General features: G+C 40.7%; 1 protein-coding gene across 1 annotated transcript in view; it reads right to left on the bottom strand.

Moving 5' to 3' along the window:
- Positions 1-12,032: 12,032 nt before the first annotated feature.
- The window catches only part of ARHGAP15 (Rho GTPase activating protein 15), a 702,765-nt gene continuing 697,078 nt past the window's right edge, over positions 12,033-17,719 (bottom strand). Inside the window, exon 15 of the mRNA XM_010853686.1 lies at positions 12,033-13,438. Within this exon, the coding sequence (XP_010851988.1) occupies positions 13,267-13,438 (172 nt within the window). The 3' untranslated portion in view covers positions 12,033-13,266. The remainder of the gene's footprint in view (positions 13,439-17,719) is intronic.

Raw genomic sequence — 17,719 nt, 5'->3', positions numbered from 1 at the left:
ACCCCATGGACTATACAGTCCGTGGAATTCTCCAGGCCAGAATACTGGAGTGGGTAGCCTTTCCCTTCTCCAGGAGATCTTCCCAACCCAGGGATCGAACCCATGTCTCCCGCATTGCAGGTGGATTATTTACCAGCTGAGCCACAAGGGAAGCCCATAACTAGATCATAAGTCCTTTATGGGAAGTACTTTTATTTCCTGGGGCTTGTATTTATCGGTTTCCTGTCTGTCGCATTGCATTGTAATAGGTGGTTAACAGCTACTTGTTAATAATCATAACAATGATGCCTCAATAGTCACTGAATGCTCTCTGGGTAGGGAGTTGCTCTTAGTAATTGTCCTGGGCAAACCCCAAACTTCTATTGCTTCTCTAAAACTTTTCTTTCCCCATCCAAATGCTCATTTTGGTGTTAATTTTCACTTTCCAATAATCCACTTCCCCCTGTATTCCTTACATCCCAGTCGTTATGCTGATTAGCAGCTGTAGGTGTAGATGGTGTTCTAATAGCAGGATTTGGGAAGATCTATGCTACCCCCGTGTGATGGTATTTCTAGGGTACTAATGCATGGCACTGGAAACATATCTTTGGCTGAACTAGCCAGTTCAAAAGCCAGCTTCACAGCAGAATTTCACACATGCAAATGAACCATTGTGATCCCGGTCATGAAAATTCATGGAATAGTGGCTAGTTCAGTGTGGATGACCTGTCAATTTGGCAGCCAATCATTTAGTTAAACATCCAAATTACTGGCCAGTTACTCCGACTAAGGCTAGTCTTCCTGTTTGTGACTGGGTTCTATGTAATCCTATTAAAAGCAATGACATTCCCTTTGGTTTGTGGCAGCTAATGTGTAGAAGTACCATGCAGGCATAGGACATGTGTCTGGCACAGTTTAAAAGCGGGCATTGTGAGAATGGACTGTTTGTGTTACTACTGGATTTATCTTAAAATCCTAAATATCTTTCATTGACTAACAGGCAAAGTATCCTGATTTCATGGGTGCTTCTATTTACTAGTTTCATCAATTGAAAATAGGAGATCCTCCAAGGATTGCATCATCATCTTTCAATGTGTACTAACTGATTTTGTTGAATCTATATTTCACTCCTTGGCCCAGCCTGTCCTGTCCTGTCAGGTAATCAGACAGAAATCCATGGAGTACTCAGAGCCTGGTAGACCTTAGGATCTGACCTGACCCACTCGTAGTTTAATTCAGATGTAAGATAATAGTATTGTTATGCTGGAAAGCGAATCTAGAACAGTAAATCCAAATCACAGACTTCACTGAAAATATAAGGAAAACTTCAGACTTTAAGTGGAGTGAAATGCACACAATCTAGCCTGAAAGTTCTAAGAGTTCAAGTATCAGTTGCAGCCCAGGGATCCCGGGAACCATGAATTTTAGGTTAAGATGCCTGCCCTGGGTGTGAGAATGAGGATCAGGAATAGAGAGAGACAGAGGAGAAGCACAGAGATAGAAAAAACAAAGAGAGGCAGAGAAACATAAACACAGAGACAGAGGCAGGTTGGAGAGAGACAGGGAGTATAACTCCAGTTCTCCTAGTGGGGCACAACTTCTCAACACTACGCTGAACTGGATTCTAATAAATGCTTTCCAATGTTTGTAATCCCTCCTTCTTCTGGTGAATTAAATCTCTCATGTGAGAGATACAACATATCCCACACCTGATGGTTTTTGACCTTAGCCTTGAGAAATTCTACAGGGACATAGATTTTATTTTAAAGGCAAGTATGTAGGCTGTTTGAAAACACAGTATTATAGGTTAAAGGACTATTTGGCTTTCATGTGAAACAGCCTTTTGTGTACCCTGAAGACCACTGATTGAATAATTATACTAAAAACACTACTGATTAAGAAGCCTTGTTTCACATATTTTTAAAAGAGTCTTTAATGTATGTTATCATATTTTATTCTCACAGGAGCCCTGATGTTAGGTAGGAGAGAAATTGCAATATGGATTTCAAATTTAAAGAAATGGAAGCAGAATGTGTATACAGACTTTTCTGGAATTACAGATGCACAATAAAAAAATGAACTCTAGAAACCAATCTTTGATTCTAGGCTGAATCTATATATCCCTGTTGATAGAATACCCATATAACCAGCATAAATCCTTTTGTTTCCTAATACGAAATACATGAATTTAAAATAGTGTTCTTGAAATCGGACAAAGTAAGAGAATCATAGAGATTTAGAAGGTAGGCAGTCCTAGAGATGAACACTAATGACCTCCTCATAGTAAGAATGAAGCCCTGACCCAGAGGACTTGAGACAAAAGCAGGACTCGAGCTGGCCTGAGGGAACACAGAGCTGACAGAGTCTAACGCTGTGAGGACTTGCCTCTGAATTTCCTGCTTTCGTTGAACTAGGAAGAAGTGAGGTGTAAAAGCATCTATACCATGGCTTATGTAATTTAGGTTGAATGATCTGGTGATCATTTTGAAATATAGGTGTGAGTCAAATCTGATCCTCCACTTAGACAATGCTCAGAAAGTTTAAAATTCTGACAGAGTTTCTCAGAAATGGTTTTTATAGGATAATGTATAGTTCCACACATTCGATTGACCTGGGAACATATAAGGAAATATGACAGATTAACTGCTCTGCTTCTCAGGCTATAATAGAGAATTGTAGGTTAGAATAGGTAATACACATATCAAAGATGGATATATAATATATACATCTACATCTACGCACCCACATCCATACACACACACATATATATATATATTTATGTATAAGTATCTATAAAAATTAGTTTTAGGGGTATTTAAACATTCTTCATTTATAACTTGCTTTTAGGGAATTATTTAGTTATGCAAGATATCACCATATTCAGTATTTTTTTTAAATAATCAACATGTCTAGTCAAAGAAGGCATTAATGAAGCAATTCCCCAAATAAAACAGTCCATGATATCTGAGTTGCAGCAGAGAGAGAGTGTGGTCTTTGTAGTCTAATCAAGATCACAAGACTTGTTTTGAGCGTCTGTCATCTTTAATTTTACGGCACTTCATTTCAGAGTAGGACTGCCAGGGTCACATGCAATTAAAACACAGGCAAGATTTGTCTTGTGAAATCTTAACATAAAAAGTAATGTGTTACTCCATTTTAACTTTTCTACTGAACTCTGTGAACTCACTAATTACTTTTCCCCCCTCTTGTCACCTTTTTGATATGACATGTATTTTATAGAGGAGATAGAAGTTTGGATTTTTTTTTTTGTATCATGCATACGATTGAGGATAACAAAATTAAACCAGAGAAAAAAGAAATTCGTTTTTCAGAAATGCATTTTTAAAAAAAGACATATCTGAGTACTCCAGCTTCAATTACAAAGAACCTCATTGATCGAATTCTAGGAAATAACTGTTAATCTGCTTAACTAGGGCAGGTAGAAGTGTAATAACGGACCAACGATTTTATGCAGGCCAGAATGGTGAACCAGAGTTTATTCTCTGGGGTGCGGGGCAAAGGGGCTTTTATGTGATTGGCTGTGAAAAGTATTAAAAACCGGCGCCAACGTGGAGATTTGGAGCGCAAGGAGGCTTGTTCCATCTTAGTGATCAGTAAATTGCATAGACCCTTATTAACCTTATTGATAAGGAGCTTAGGGAAGTCCCATTCAGGCCGCAATATATTCTTCTTTTTGTTCTCCTGTCTCCGCCTGCGATCCCAGCCGCTTTGTAAGCAGAGCCTTTATGCTGCGCCTCAAAATTCAGCGTGAGTAGCTGCGCCTTTAAGTTACTGCAGCGGAAGGGCTTGCGGAGCAGCCCATGCACAGGGGCTCAGGGCCTATTGCGCGGGTGCTGCGGACACCTGGAGAATGTTTGCAAATTTTGTGCTTAAAGAATCTTTTATATTGTTCCTCTTTCAATGCAGCTGGGGTCTGTAGGGATCAGGGGATTATTTTTGATACCTGTCGAAAAGAGTTATGTCTACACTGATTTTCCATCCCTCACTACTAATTAACCTTATTGTATACAGGAAACAGTCTATTTAATACCTGCATTCTTTCTGTAAAGCCAAGTAAAATGAAATCCACTGTGAAATCTAGTTAGCGTTTGCCTTTTTGAAGTCATTTTTAAGTTTCCAGTTTTAGTGACTGTGACCTCAGAACTGATAGCTAGAAAAATGGTGAGCTCAAAACAATTTTGGTTTCAATTGTCTTCTTCACCCCCTCCCACTTAAAAGCTGCCTTTCACCTGCCACTTAAAAGCTGCCTTTCACCTGGACTTGGGAAGAGGCGTTAGGAACGGGCACCTCCAGCTAGACCATCGTTCCCTGGAGTCTTCCTCATTGACCTCTCCCTGGAATTCTAACGCATCTCTTCATCCCCTCATAGGCTGGCCCGCGGTCCCCTGACTCTCCTCAGCAGCGGAGCACCTCTATCATTTTCCTTTCAGTCAAGGAGGCTTGACTTTGACTGAGGGGCACATCATGACAGATTTGTGCACTCGCAGTACAAATAGATGCTGAAGCAGAGGAAAGAATCTGAATACTCAAGGGAATCCCATTAGTGGAATATTTGCGAGGGGAAAAAAGGTAGGGTCTAGCAATACAGAGCAGAAATGAAACTGTGCAAAATGTCACCAAATGATGTGGAAAAATCCACACTTCTTCAAGCATGCTGTGCAATATGGACTCAGAACACACTTTGCTGGTGATGTGAGAATGGTTAGCACAAGTCCTGCTCTTCAAATGTGAGTGTGCCTGTCTCAAATAAACTTGTCAGCTTAAATGGTGCCAGAGGAAAGTGTGGATTTTTCAGGCCGATGCTTTGTATTTGCCAGATTTCTTGGCTTTTCAGATTTTCATACATGGGTCAAAAAGTCAGTACTCTCTAGCATTTATCTGACACATAAACCCTATATTTGGCAGAGCGGATAAGGTTAGTGGAAGATGGGGCTGGGTATTCTGGATGCCTGGACTTTTCCAGATCCAAACAGGACTTTTCCAGATCCCAAACAGAATTTGCATACACAGTAGACTTGCATGAGTCAGGTGAGCAAATGCATTGATCCTCTGCTGCTGTGCTTTTGGAAAGAAGTATTTCTTGTGCACTTAGACTTTAAGAGAGCCAGCTGAAGGTGTATCTATTTGATGGTCCCTTACAAGTGGGACTAGGAGTCAGTACAGACACTGGTGAGTTTGGACTACATTTAACTTGTGATATCTAGTTGATAAGAAACACAGTGGTGGATCATAGTTGTATTTAATGTTGCTTATGTTCTGGGTGCTTGTCTTGGTTCACTCATCCAACAAGTGTACACTGAGCACCAACTCTGGTAGTGTTACCTCTCTCCCTCACTGCTTTCCTAACACTCCCCTTATTCAGTGAGGAGCCTTCTGTAGAATCCAGCTGATGGCTTAAGAATTTCATAGACCCTGAAGTCTTCACTTCAAGCATAAGATAACAAAAATCAGCTGGATGAGTCTACAAGGGATGTGTGTGTGTGTGTGTGTGTGTGTGTGTGTATCTTCCTGCCAGGTCTCTCACCAAGACAGCTAGACATTTTCATTTTGACAACACTGCTACAGAAAATTGTCATCTTTTTGGTGCAAGATGTTCACTGTATGCTCATCATTTGGATGATTCAGGATCGCTCCCCGGCGGTATGTTTTGATGCCTGCCTCTTTTTCAATTATATCTAAGAGGAAGACTGTTGAGGACCCATTTTTTTTTAATGTTGCACAGGACTCCTAAAGGGTAAGATTTAATTTCAATACAATATTAGGCAGTATGATATGATGGGTGATAACAGGATACTGACAAATACAATCCAACACAGGATAATATGATGTTAGAGTAGAAGTCATGCAAAGTACTTTCAAAAATGTGGGCTAAGAGGCTTCCATGCCCTCCTTTCCGTAATGTAGTGACATGGTCAGTACAATGTAGGAAAATGAAATGATACATGAATATTAAAATTATAATAGCAATGACAAAAATGAGATTTAGCCGTCTACTCATAACAACAAAGGTACCCTGTATTTGGGGAAATATATAATATCCCTCTTGTTCTTTCATGGAAATTAGTATGGAAGTGAAACTCTCACCAGATGTTTTAACAGGGGAGTTATCAGGTACATACATCTGGGGTGTAAATATTTAGGGTGTTTATTTGTTTACATTCATCATTTTTTTTTTCCCCTGACTGAGTGAATCTATGGTATAGTGGTTAAGCCAGGGGCCTCTGAAGCCATACTAATTTAGATTCAAATACTAACCTGACACTAACTTCATGAATTTGGGTAACTTCATTATTTTTCCCCTCAGTTCTCTCAAGTATAAATCAGGAGTAATAATTGTACCTCCTTCCATAGAATTATGAAGATAAAATACAACTATATTTATACAGTGCATTTCCTTAACAAGCACTCAAGACATGTTAGCTAATCAAAAATCAGTCATTCCAGGATGAGTTTCTGTTGGTGGTCCTCTGAGTGACCAGGGAGGTGGCATCACCTGGAGATAAGGGAGGGAGAAATCAGAGCAGATGAGATAGAAATGACCTGATGATTATCTGGGGATCATACTGGAGGCAGAAGATGGTCACATGCATGTTCCTCTGACTTGAGTATAAGTTGGTCCAAATATTTTAAGACATTACTGTCAAATGTCAAATCATTGTCAGGATATCAGTATCACCCCTACTCCAGGCCCAGAAAAATTCCAGTGGAAAGGGGCCTGCTATGAGAGTCCTATATCCCAGGACTCTTTGCACCGAGCAGTCATAATTCAGATGTAGTAGGTGAATATGGATGTGAGAGTTGGACTGTGAAGAAAGCTGAGTGCTAAAGAATTGATGCTTTTGAACTGTGGTGTTGGAGAAGACTCTTGAGAGTCCCTTGGACTCCAAGCAGATCCAACCAGTCCATTCTGGAGGAGATCAGCCCTGGGATTATTTCTTTGGAAGGAATGATGCTAAAGCTGAAACTCCAGTACTTTGGCCACCTCATGCGAAGAGTTGACTCACTGGAAAAATCTCTGATGCTGGGAGGGATTGGGGGCAGGAGGAGAAGGGGACGACAGAGGATGAGATGGCTGGATGGCATCACTGGCTCAATGGACATGAGTCTGAGTGAACTCCGGGAGTTGGTGATGGACAGGGAGGCCTGGTGTGCTGCGATTCATGGGGTCGCAAAGAGTCGGACATGACTGAGCGACTGAACTGAACTGAGGTGAACCTCAGAAATGCAATTGGATGATACTCCTTAATGTTGATTTCCATAGCTTTTGCCACTGTCTGAATTCAGATCTGTGTTAATAGTACTATGGCAATTATCTTCTGTCAGTGGTGCCTATAATTTCTTCCAGCTTCAAGGTCTACTTCATAAAGTTGCCAGGAAAATCTTTATAGCTCTGCTAAAGTCACTTTGCTGCTAAACAAACTTTCAGGGTCTCAAAATTGACTATGGACTTAATATAAAACCTCTTGTGTATGCCATCATGTGTAGGCTTTTTGGAGTCTGGTCCCAACTTTTCTTCTCATCATTTTCAGAAGATCACATTGTTAATTGTTACTCAATAAGCTGGAAATACATCATCTGTCTCCAGGAGGGACACGTTCTAATTCCATGGTGTGTTACCTGTTTTATATCCTTTACATAATTCCATTAGACAGTCTTAATAGAGATAAGACAAGTACAATTCTAATTTATAAATTGAGAAACTGAGGTCTTTCCTGGTGGCTCAGTGGCAAAGAATCCACCTGCCAAGGCAGGAGACACGGGTTTGACCCCTGACCTGGGAAGACCCCACATGCAGAGGAGCAACTAAGCCTGTGTGCCACAACCACTGAGCCTGTGCTGCAGAGCCCAGGCACTGCAACTACTGAAGCCCTCAGTGCCCTGGAGGCCGTGCTTCTCAACAAGAGAATCCACCGCAGTGAGAAGCCTATGCCCCACAACTGGAGTAGTCCCTGCTCACTGAAACTAGAGAAAAAGCTATGAGGCAACGAAGACCCAGCATATCTAAGAATAAAGTAAAGAAATAAATTTTTTTAAAAAATGGAAACATCTGGACACAGATGAAGTAAATAATTTGCCCAGGACCTAAATAGCAAGTTCTCCTAAGTGCTTATTTCTTAGCCTGCTCATTTTCTGCTCTAATCCATTGCTCTGGCTTATTTACATATCCCCACTGTTTGCTTTGTATGCTACTATTTTTTCTGGGGAGCTGGCTTTACAACATCACAAGGTTTAACAACACTGTGTTGGAAAAAAGTGGAAGTCCCTGGGCTGAGTCAGCTTAGGTATGTTTTGTTAGGTGCCCTTAAAAATCAATTTTCACTTAAGTTTCTGGCTTTTCATGAAAGATCTGAAGGTCTGGTAGCCTGGTGTCCATGTGTCCATGTAAGCAACATCAGCTTGAGCTGAGAAGTCAGCCCTTCTGTCCAGGGGTCCATCTTGAGTTTTACCCAGGTGTTGTCGCTCTTTAGTCACTGAGTTGTGTCGGAATCTTTGTGACCCTATGGATTGTAGCCCTCCAGGCTCCTCTCTCGGAGAAGGCAATGGCACCCCACTCCAGTACTCTTGCCTGGAAAATCCCATGGACGGAGGAGCCTGGTGGGCTGCCGTCTATGGGGTCGCACAGAGTTGAACACGACTGAAGCGACTTAGCAGCAGCAGCAGCAGCAGCAGGCTCCTCTCTCCATGGGATTTCCCAGGTACGAATACTGGAGTGGGTTGCATTTCCTTCTCCAGGGGATCTTCCCAATTTGGGGATTGAACCCTAGTCTCTTACATTGCAGGCAGATTCTTTTTTTTTTTAATTTAAATTATTATTATTATTTTTTAAATTTATTTATTTTAATTGGAGACTAATTAAACTAATACTTTACAATATTGTATTGATTTTGCCATACATCAACATGAATCCGCCACGGGTGTACATGTGTTCCCAATCCTGAACCCCCCCTCCCACCTCCCTCCCCATACCATCCCTCTGGGTCATCCCAGTGCACCAGCCCCAAGCATCCTGTATCCTGCATTGAACCTGGACTGGTGATTCGTTTCTTATATGATATTATACATGTTTCAATGCCATTCTCCCAAATCATCCCACCCTCTCCCTCTCCCACAGAGTCCAAAAGATTGTTCTATACATCTGTGTCTTTTTTGCTGTCTCGCATACAGAGTTATTGTTACCATCTTAGGCAGATTCTTTACCCTCTGAGTCACCAGGGAAGCCCTCCTCTGGTGTTACTACTTCCTAATACCTTAAGTCTGCTCTTTGCAAATCACTTACATTATTGGCTGGCCCTAGTAAGCAGCCTTGCTTTAAGAAAAAGACTCATCTAAATTTCAGATGATACATTTTAATTGAGGAAATAATATGTGATTATTATGTTTGAAGAAAGTTTTCTTTTTTTGTTGTTGTTGTTGCTTTTTCGTATTGCGATTTGAATTTCCCAGGAGAGAGTTGATATTGTTTTGGTTTTATTTCTTTTTGACAACAGAGCAATTTGACCCAGAACTCTTAGTGACAGTCCTTTTGGATGAAAATCTTTGCAGGGCCTTTTAATTAGGAATTAACAGGGTGATTAACTTATAATTCACAAAAAATAAATGTGGAAAAGAGAAGTACAGGTCAATTTCTAGCTGTGTTAAACTGTAAGGACAGCACCATTGGCAAGTGATTGTTCCCTTTTAACAGCTTTTCTAATTTTTCTTAATTGGATCCTTTGTTTTCTAATTGGATAGAGAGAACTATCATATGGCTTTCAATTACTGGCTGTGGCATGGTGATCCTGTCATATGTCATATACTAAGTAAAGTCAGACTCATAATATATAGGATGGAAAAAAAATACCATCTCCAGGAACCCTGTTTTAGAGTTCTGTTATGTTAAGGTTATAATTTCTTTAAAATATTTGCTCATCATAATATATAAATGCTTCTGAGAATATAAGATTATCTCTTGCATTCCTGGAAAATGTTAAGAGGTGTACACACATACACATATACACAAACATGAGAAATGCCAGTGTCCTTTGTTTCTTCTGCCCACTGATGAATTTAGAGATTCTCTTTCTAAGAAACAAAGTTTCTCATTTTAAAGCTTCCATTGGCTCTCTGCTGCCTACAGGATAAAATCTAAATATTTTATTATGTCCTATGTCTGTGTGCTCAGTCCAACTCTTTGTGAGTCTATGGACTGTAGCCCACAGGGCTCCTCCATCCATGGGATTCTCCAGGCAGGAATACTGGAATGGGTTGCCATTTTCTCTTATAGGGGATCTTCCTGACAGGAATCAAACCTGAATCTCCTGAGGCTCCAGCACTTCAGGTGGATTCTTTACCACTGAGCCATGGGGGATGCCCATTATATCCTATGTCTGACTCCAATTCTGTTCTCCAAAATTTTTAGGCATGTGCATCACCGTGAGCTTCTCACTTTTCCTTGGAGATGTTAGGTCTTTCAGCTCTCTCCTCATGCCACCCCTGCTTGCTAGTATGTCATCTACATTGGGGGAGGGATTAATTTTATTCAGTTGATCAAGATTAGACTGAAAGGGTTATCTTCCTAGTGAAGCTTCACCTGACTACCCTAGGCACAATTTGCGTTTTGGTTCTCTGTCAACTACTGAACTTCCTAATATCTCTGTACTAACTTCTGTTCATTCATTCAAAAATACTTTTTGATCAAATCAACTGGAAAATATACTTTTTGAACATCTCTCTGTAGAGGTGCTGAAGCCTGGGGCAACGTGGTTACCAAGATGGCTGAGTCCCTAATCTGGTGTCGAACTGTGTCCCTTACTGGGCTATGAAACTGCTGGGTGTATTAATATTTGCCTTACTTTGTATTTGATCAGTAGAGTCTAAACTTGCACCTGGCTCAGATAAGGTGCTTAAGAAATGCTCACCATCTTTTAAGCTCTTCATGATGGAAAATGTTGGCCAGTTTTTATAAAATCGAACCCCTTATTGAGGCAACCCAGTATACCTACAATCTTGGCTTTTAAACTTGGAACAGTTGATAGGAACACCGGTGCTGTCTCTGAGATGTTATGGGATCTAATGACCTTCCAGTGTAACTCTTTTTATACCTTTAGTGTGTATAAGTCAGAAGGGCACTTTGGCTCAGCACCTTGGAATGGTCTTCTCCAGAGAGCAAACTTAGTCTCTGATTAAATGCCCTTAGCAGGCACAGGACACAGCTGGGGTTTAAATCAGGCTAAATCCCATCAGATTGGAAATCAAGAAGCTGCTGCTTTTGAAGATTGTAAATCTGGAAGGCAGCAGAGGCAAGGGGCTGTGGGTCCCTGCTCCAAGCAGATAATGCCTCTTCTCTTTGGCTCTTAGTGCTGCTTCTCTCTGGCTCTTGCTCCCAGAATTACTTTAAATATGGACACAGGAAGGAATGAGATTTTAACACTGGGACTACTAAGCCTAGTCCTTCCCACTTCAAAAATAATTAAAGAAGTAGTAATGAAAGTCTTGGAGGAGACCTCATTGAGAATATGGAATGCCACAGAAATGAGCACTTGAATGCCAGAGACTTGTTTCATGTCTCCATGTTTTCCTGAAAGACATAAGCACAACGTGGAATAAAAGAAGAGCTTGAAGCTGGCAAGTCTGTCAGCTCACTGTTACCAGCGACTTTAGATCATGGGGTTCTGGCTCATGTGACTTTCCTTGGCTTTGTGGTATTTGTATACATCCCACTCGATGAAACCACACTTCAGCATTTGTTGTGGTCACTTGGTTTTTGGGCATACGCCGACTTACTGGCGCCATTGCCAAAAGGAAGACATTCAACAGGGGTGAGAGAAGCCTCTCCTTCCTCAGGCAGTGCGGTGGATGTGGGAGCTGTGTGAACATCTGGCTTTCTATTGAGCAGTCTCTCTCCTCCACTGTACACCCCATCCATGCAGACAGCCCAGGCCTCTGAGCTCCTTATTGCTCTAAGTATTTGTTCTTGGGTCCATGCTTCACGCATTTTATTTACATGCTTTATTTTTCATTTTAAGAACAAATCAATAACTAGACTTACTCTTTATCACAGTGGATTAGTTTTATTTATTCCATTTGAATTTGATTAAAAAGCTGTCAAACATAAGTCTACATTTTTATCAGCAGAATACTTTCACAAAACCAGTATGAGATGTGCTCAGCTAGAACATAGTTTTCAAAATAAAACAATGTTTGATATATTCTAGACAGTTACCCTTTTGTTTATCCATGACAACTGAAGCTAACCATCAAATGGATAAAGCCATCCAAGTCTAGTCAAGTAATCTTTGGGGCATATTAAAAAAAAACAACTTTTTTTAAAAAAAAGTTCTTTCTAGATGGATTTAATATGATTCGCCAATAAAACATCCTCAGAAGCATAATAAAAATTCTACGTAAAATGACATAGCCAGGGAAAAAAAGGAAGATATACAGTTTGATGAAGATTCAAAATGGATGTTAACATTAAAAATGAGCAGGCATGCAGTTCCTGTATAATATAAAGATCAAAATTGCAAGGCACTAATTTTGCTTCTAGTTTATAAGACAGTATGTTTATGGGACTGCAAATAGTATATGTAAAAAACATATCCAATGGCAAATGTTTTGAACTGTCATTTGTCTTCAGAAAAATTGCCGTTCTACATGTATTTGTAAATTTCAGCATCTAGCACCAGGGATGCTGGACTAGATTTACACTTATAAAAGTGTTCTTGAAAGATGAGGTATGTCTATTTTGGTTGAAATCCTGATTTCTTCTGTTCTATTTAAAAATTATTCATTTGTGTCTTGCCCCCTCTTTTAGTTCTGCTTGTGTACCCAGGGGTGTTTGAACACAGGCCTGAGGCAGCCAGGGTAGTGAAGAGGTTCACCTGTGTGGACACATACCTGTGCTCTCAGTCACATTCACACTCACTTGCATATCTGCACATACACAAGCACATGTGCAATGCCCAAGAGTCTCATTAAGGCTATTTTTGGATATGCTGTGCCCTCTGCACACTATTTTACAGCGTCGAGCATGCATAATGTATGCCTGGAAGTGCTGGAAGGCATAGCAGTGAAGGGGTTAATGTAGAAGACATATAGGCAAATACTGTCAACTATTTTATTCAAATGTTTGGAACTTAAACACAAAATCATCGTTAAGTTTTCACAAAATGAGGCATCTGTCGCTTGAAAGGAAAAAAATATTTCAGAAATATGTTTACAGAAATGTAAAAATATTAGGCATCGAGACAGATGTGAACACACTCAGTAGCTCGCCTCGTCTGTCAGTCAGCTGAAGATCTGGTCGTAGGCACTCAGCATGAGCTCGGCGATCTGGTTCTGGTACACCATGTGCACAGCCATGTTCCCGCTCTCATTTTCCGCTCGCAGAAGGGTGGGTCCAAACACAATCCCTAAGCTGTGTGTGGACATGAGGTTCTTGGACGCTCTGGCCACTATCCTATGGAGAGAGAGAAAGCAAGAAGACCCACTGGAGTTTAAATAAAATGGTGACTGTTTTTGAATTGTAAAGTTCTGTGTTCTTGAATTCTTTTTCTTTCTTAAATTTCAACTTAAAGAAGGAAAGTAAGGGCAGGGATTGGCTTTGGCAAAACAGAGAATGTGACACAAGCAGAAACAATTTTAGATTTCAGAAAACCCCCTGCCATAACATTATTTAATCTACTCCTTATGCTTTATTGTGTGGAAATAGAACTTATGACTTTCAGGAGAAGGATTCTATCCTCATAGTACCTAGCCATTGTGAGTGCTCAATAAATGTGGAATGAATAAATTACAACAATTACTGTGACAGTTAACAAGATTCAATCTTTGAAGTGATTAGAGTCAATGGAGGAAACAGGTGAGACATGCACAGCACACGTAAGAAGCCAAATATGCAAAAAATAGAATATAGGCATAATTTATAAGTAGAAACAAGAGCTGAAAAAAATAATTAAATTCTTAGTGATTAGTGTGAGTAAAGTATTCCTGAAAAATGCTATTTGTACTCTGTTTTGTAGAAAGTGCTAAGTCATGTCCGACTCTTTGCAACCCCATGAACTGCATGCAGCATGCCAGATTTCCCTGTCCTTTTTCCAGAGTTTGTTCAAACTCATGTTCAATTGATTCGGTGTTGCCACCCAACCATATCATCCTTTATTGTCCCCTTCTCCTCCTGTCCTCAGTCTTTCCAAGCATCAGGGTCTTTTCCAATGAGTTGGCTCTTTGCATCAGGAGGCCAAAATATTGGAGCTTCAGCTTCAACATCAGTCCCTCAGGGTTGATTTCCTTTAGGACTGACTGGTTTAGGGACTCTCAAGAGTCTTTTCCAGCACCGCAGTTCGAAAGCATAAATTCTTCAGCGCTCAGCCTTCTTTATGATCCAGCTCTCACATCTGTATTACTACTGGAAAAACCATAGCTTTGACTGTACAGACCTTTGTCGGCAAAGTGATGAACATTTAGGTGTATAACAAGTATCCCCACCCCTTTTACTCAATAAAATACAGAAGCTTGTAGCATTTGCACAGGAAAAAAGTCCCACTGGAATCAAAGAAATGTTTGCTTGCGTGAAGACTGTGGAGAGCTGCAATACCATTGAAACATTAGGATGTGGTTTTATTAATGGTAGTCCGTTGCCTGAATCAACATGGGACTCTTAAAAAGAAATTAAAGCCCCATCTTCTACATGGAGGCTTTAAAATAAAACAAAACAATGCTTATTCTCACAATTGAAGCCTCCTTGGTTTTATATTAAAATTAGGGAGAGTGGGGATTTAGTGATGTAAGGAAAAAAGGGAAAGCATATGGAAGGACAGAGTGCTCACAAATACTAAACTCTGCATTCTTCCAGACACCCCAACCCAAGGGAAATCTGAGCACAGAGAATAAAGTGAGGCAAAGGAACACTACTACATAGCAGTGGGGTCTCTGTTCTCAGAGCCCATTGGAGCACCAGTTCACCTCTAGAGGACTCTGTGTCTGGTCTAAGTGGGCCGATCTAGTCTCCATGCATGGAGGCAAGAGGAAGAAGACTTGTTCTCTCTCCATCCCTCCACAAACCTTCATCTCAGGGCCATTTCTGTGAAAAAGGCCCTGACTTCACTCTCCTGAAAGACACTGAGAAGGGCCAACACCTTCAATTTGGGACTTCCCATAGCACAAATTCCTGATCAGCAAGATGTCCTTGATTTGATCAATATCAATAATAAGAATTATTCTAAGCAATTTTATTTTACTTATTACTTAGGTTTAAAAATGGAAGTATCATTGACTTTATTCTAAGCAGTTTTATTGTCTCACTTGATCCTCACTTGATCCTCATAACAATCCCATGAGGTGCTTGTTGTTTAGTTGCTCAGACGTGTCCAAATCTTTGTGATCCCATGGACTGCAGTACGCCAGGCTTCCCTGTCCTTCACTATTTTCTGGAGTTTGCTCAAACTCATGTCCAATTCTATTATTAAGCCCTTTTTACAAATAAGAAAACTGAAGTCAAGAGTGGTGAAAAGCCTGATGTCACACAGACCTGAGGCTCAAACCCAGGCAGGCAGGCTTCAGCGCCCATGGAAACATCACTGCCCGGGTGTGTGTTATGGCTCCTATGCTTAGTAATTGGCTGACTTGCCTCTCTGCCATTCTCCACATGGTTATAGATCCTTCCCTAAGAGGGTCTGGATTTTTATTCCACATAGCATTGTGATTGACAGTCTGGTTACAATGGATTCATTGTGGGCAAAATGACTCTTAAACTTGGACTAAATATTCAGGATATTCTGCCTCCCATTTTCACTTTTCTTCTTCTTTGTATGAAAAGTCTTCATACCTGTGAGTAACATTGGCGTGACTACATTTCTGGAAGGGATTCTCATATTTTAAAGTATTGGTGTGTTATCGGAGACATCAAGTTTAAAGTTTCCTTTGGAATATAGAAACTGCACCACTTGCTACTACATTTACCAAAAGTCTGTAGAATGATTTTAAAACATTCCCCTAACCTGGAGGAGGGAAAGATGGAATGGGGCTATGCTTCCCTTTAACACACCTATTTACCTTGGCTTAAAGTCTCTCTTGAGCTTCTCCCAGACCTCTTCATTACAAAAATCACTAGTAAGATTCATTGAGAAGGAAAACAGATTTTTCTCTCTTGGATTTAAAGTAATAGCTTCTTGTTCAGTGCTCTATAATGATCTAGATGGGTGGGATGGGTATGGAGGTGGGAAGAAGGCCCACGGGGAGGGGATACATGTATACATATAGCTGATTCACTTTCTTGTACAGCAGAAATTAACACAACATTGTAAAGCAACTATACTCCAATAAAAAAATAAAAGTAGTATCTTTTTGGGGATACGAAGTCCTTCATTGACTCTGCCACGGTAACAGTAAATTTGTTAAACAAATATGGAAAGAGATAACATAACTGATCAATTAACTGAGTAACTATTACGTAAAAGTTGCTTTCACAACATTACTCATTGGTACCGAACTTCTAAGCTGATGAGAGTTATCTAGCAGAGAACAGGGCTCAGAGATCACAGAGCATGAAGATGGTAGAATTAAAAGTAAGAGACTATTCAAGTATGAAGGTGAATGACTGATATAGGGTCAACCGAGTAGAAGAGGTCCAGGAATCCAGGGAGACTGAAAAGAGAAAGGAAGAATATAAAGACAGGTAGACAGAGATATAGTTTCCTAGTTAATAATGGCTATAATTTCAGTCAAAACAGGAACAGTGAGATTTGGGGTAGCTGGGAGCTAAAATTGTCTCTAACTACAGAGGAGCCTGGTGGGTGACAATCCAAAGGGTTGCAAAGAACTGGGCATGATTGAGCGAGTGAACACATACCCTCAAGGTGAGGTTAGAAATCAAGGAAGGTCCAAGAGTAGATTACTGGAGGGGACAATCATGGCTGTCAGGAGGTTATGGAGGTAGAAACTGGAAGAGGCCTATGGTGCTGGAGGAACTGGGGTGACTGGAGGGGTAACTCAGCCCTACCTGAAAGACGCAGCTGGTGGGACTCGATCTGTGGGGAGAGTAAAAGGATGCAGAAATGGGACTAGATTATTTATAAAGTTTCCCAGTGTTCTTTATATTTTTCCCACTCAGCCGAAGTCCTGGTCTAAGAATTCAGAGCACGAACCAATCCAGAGAAGAAACCAAGGCTGAACTTCAATGGAGTGACGGGTAGGAGGCAGAGCGGCTGTCAGAGGCCCCCCTCAGGCAAGTTTCTCTCTCTTGGCCGGTGGTTCATGGAGGGAGTCCTAAAACGGATTTCTGCCAGTTCATCAGTTTCCTAAATTTGCCCTTTTGTGCTCATTTTGTGCTCTTCTCTGTGTGTAAATGCAGATCATTCATTCCATCTCAATCTGTGTCCATTTCTCTGCACACTTTCCATGTGATTTTAATAAAAACACTTTAAACTCATGGGTACTTTCAAGTAATCCTGTTACAAGTATATTTTACCAAGAATATATAGTTCTGTATTCTTGTTATACTTGCATTCAGATCACATCAGATTAGATTAGTTGCTCAGTCATGTCTGACTCTTTGCGACCCCATGAATTGCAGCACGCCAGGCCTCCCTGCCCATCACCAACACCCGGAGTTCACTCAGACTCACGTTCATCGAGCCAGTGATGCCATCCAGCCATCTCATCCTCTGTTGTCCCCTTCTCCTCCTGCCCCCAGTCCCTCCCAGCATCAGAGTCTTTTCCAATGAGTCAACTCTTCGCATGA

This window comes from Bison bison, unplaced genomic scaffold, assembly GCF_000754665.1.
Source record: "Bison bison bison isolate TAMUID 2011002044 unplaced genomic scaffold, Bison_UMD1.0 scf7180017864330, whole genome shotgun sequence".
NCBI classification, from domain to species: Eukaryota; Metazoa; Chordata; class Mammalia; order Artiodactyla; family Bovidae; genus Bison; species Bison bison.
This window is presented reverse-complemented; position numbering and strand designations above follow the sequence as displayed.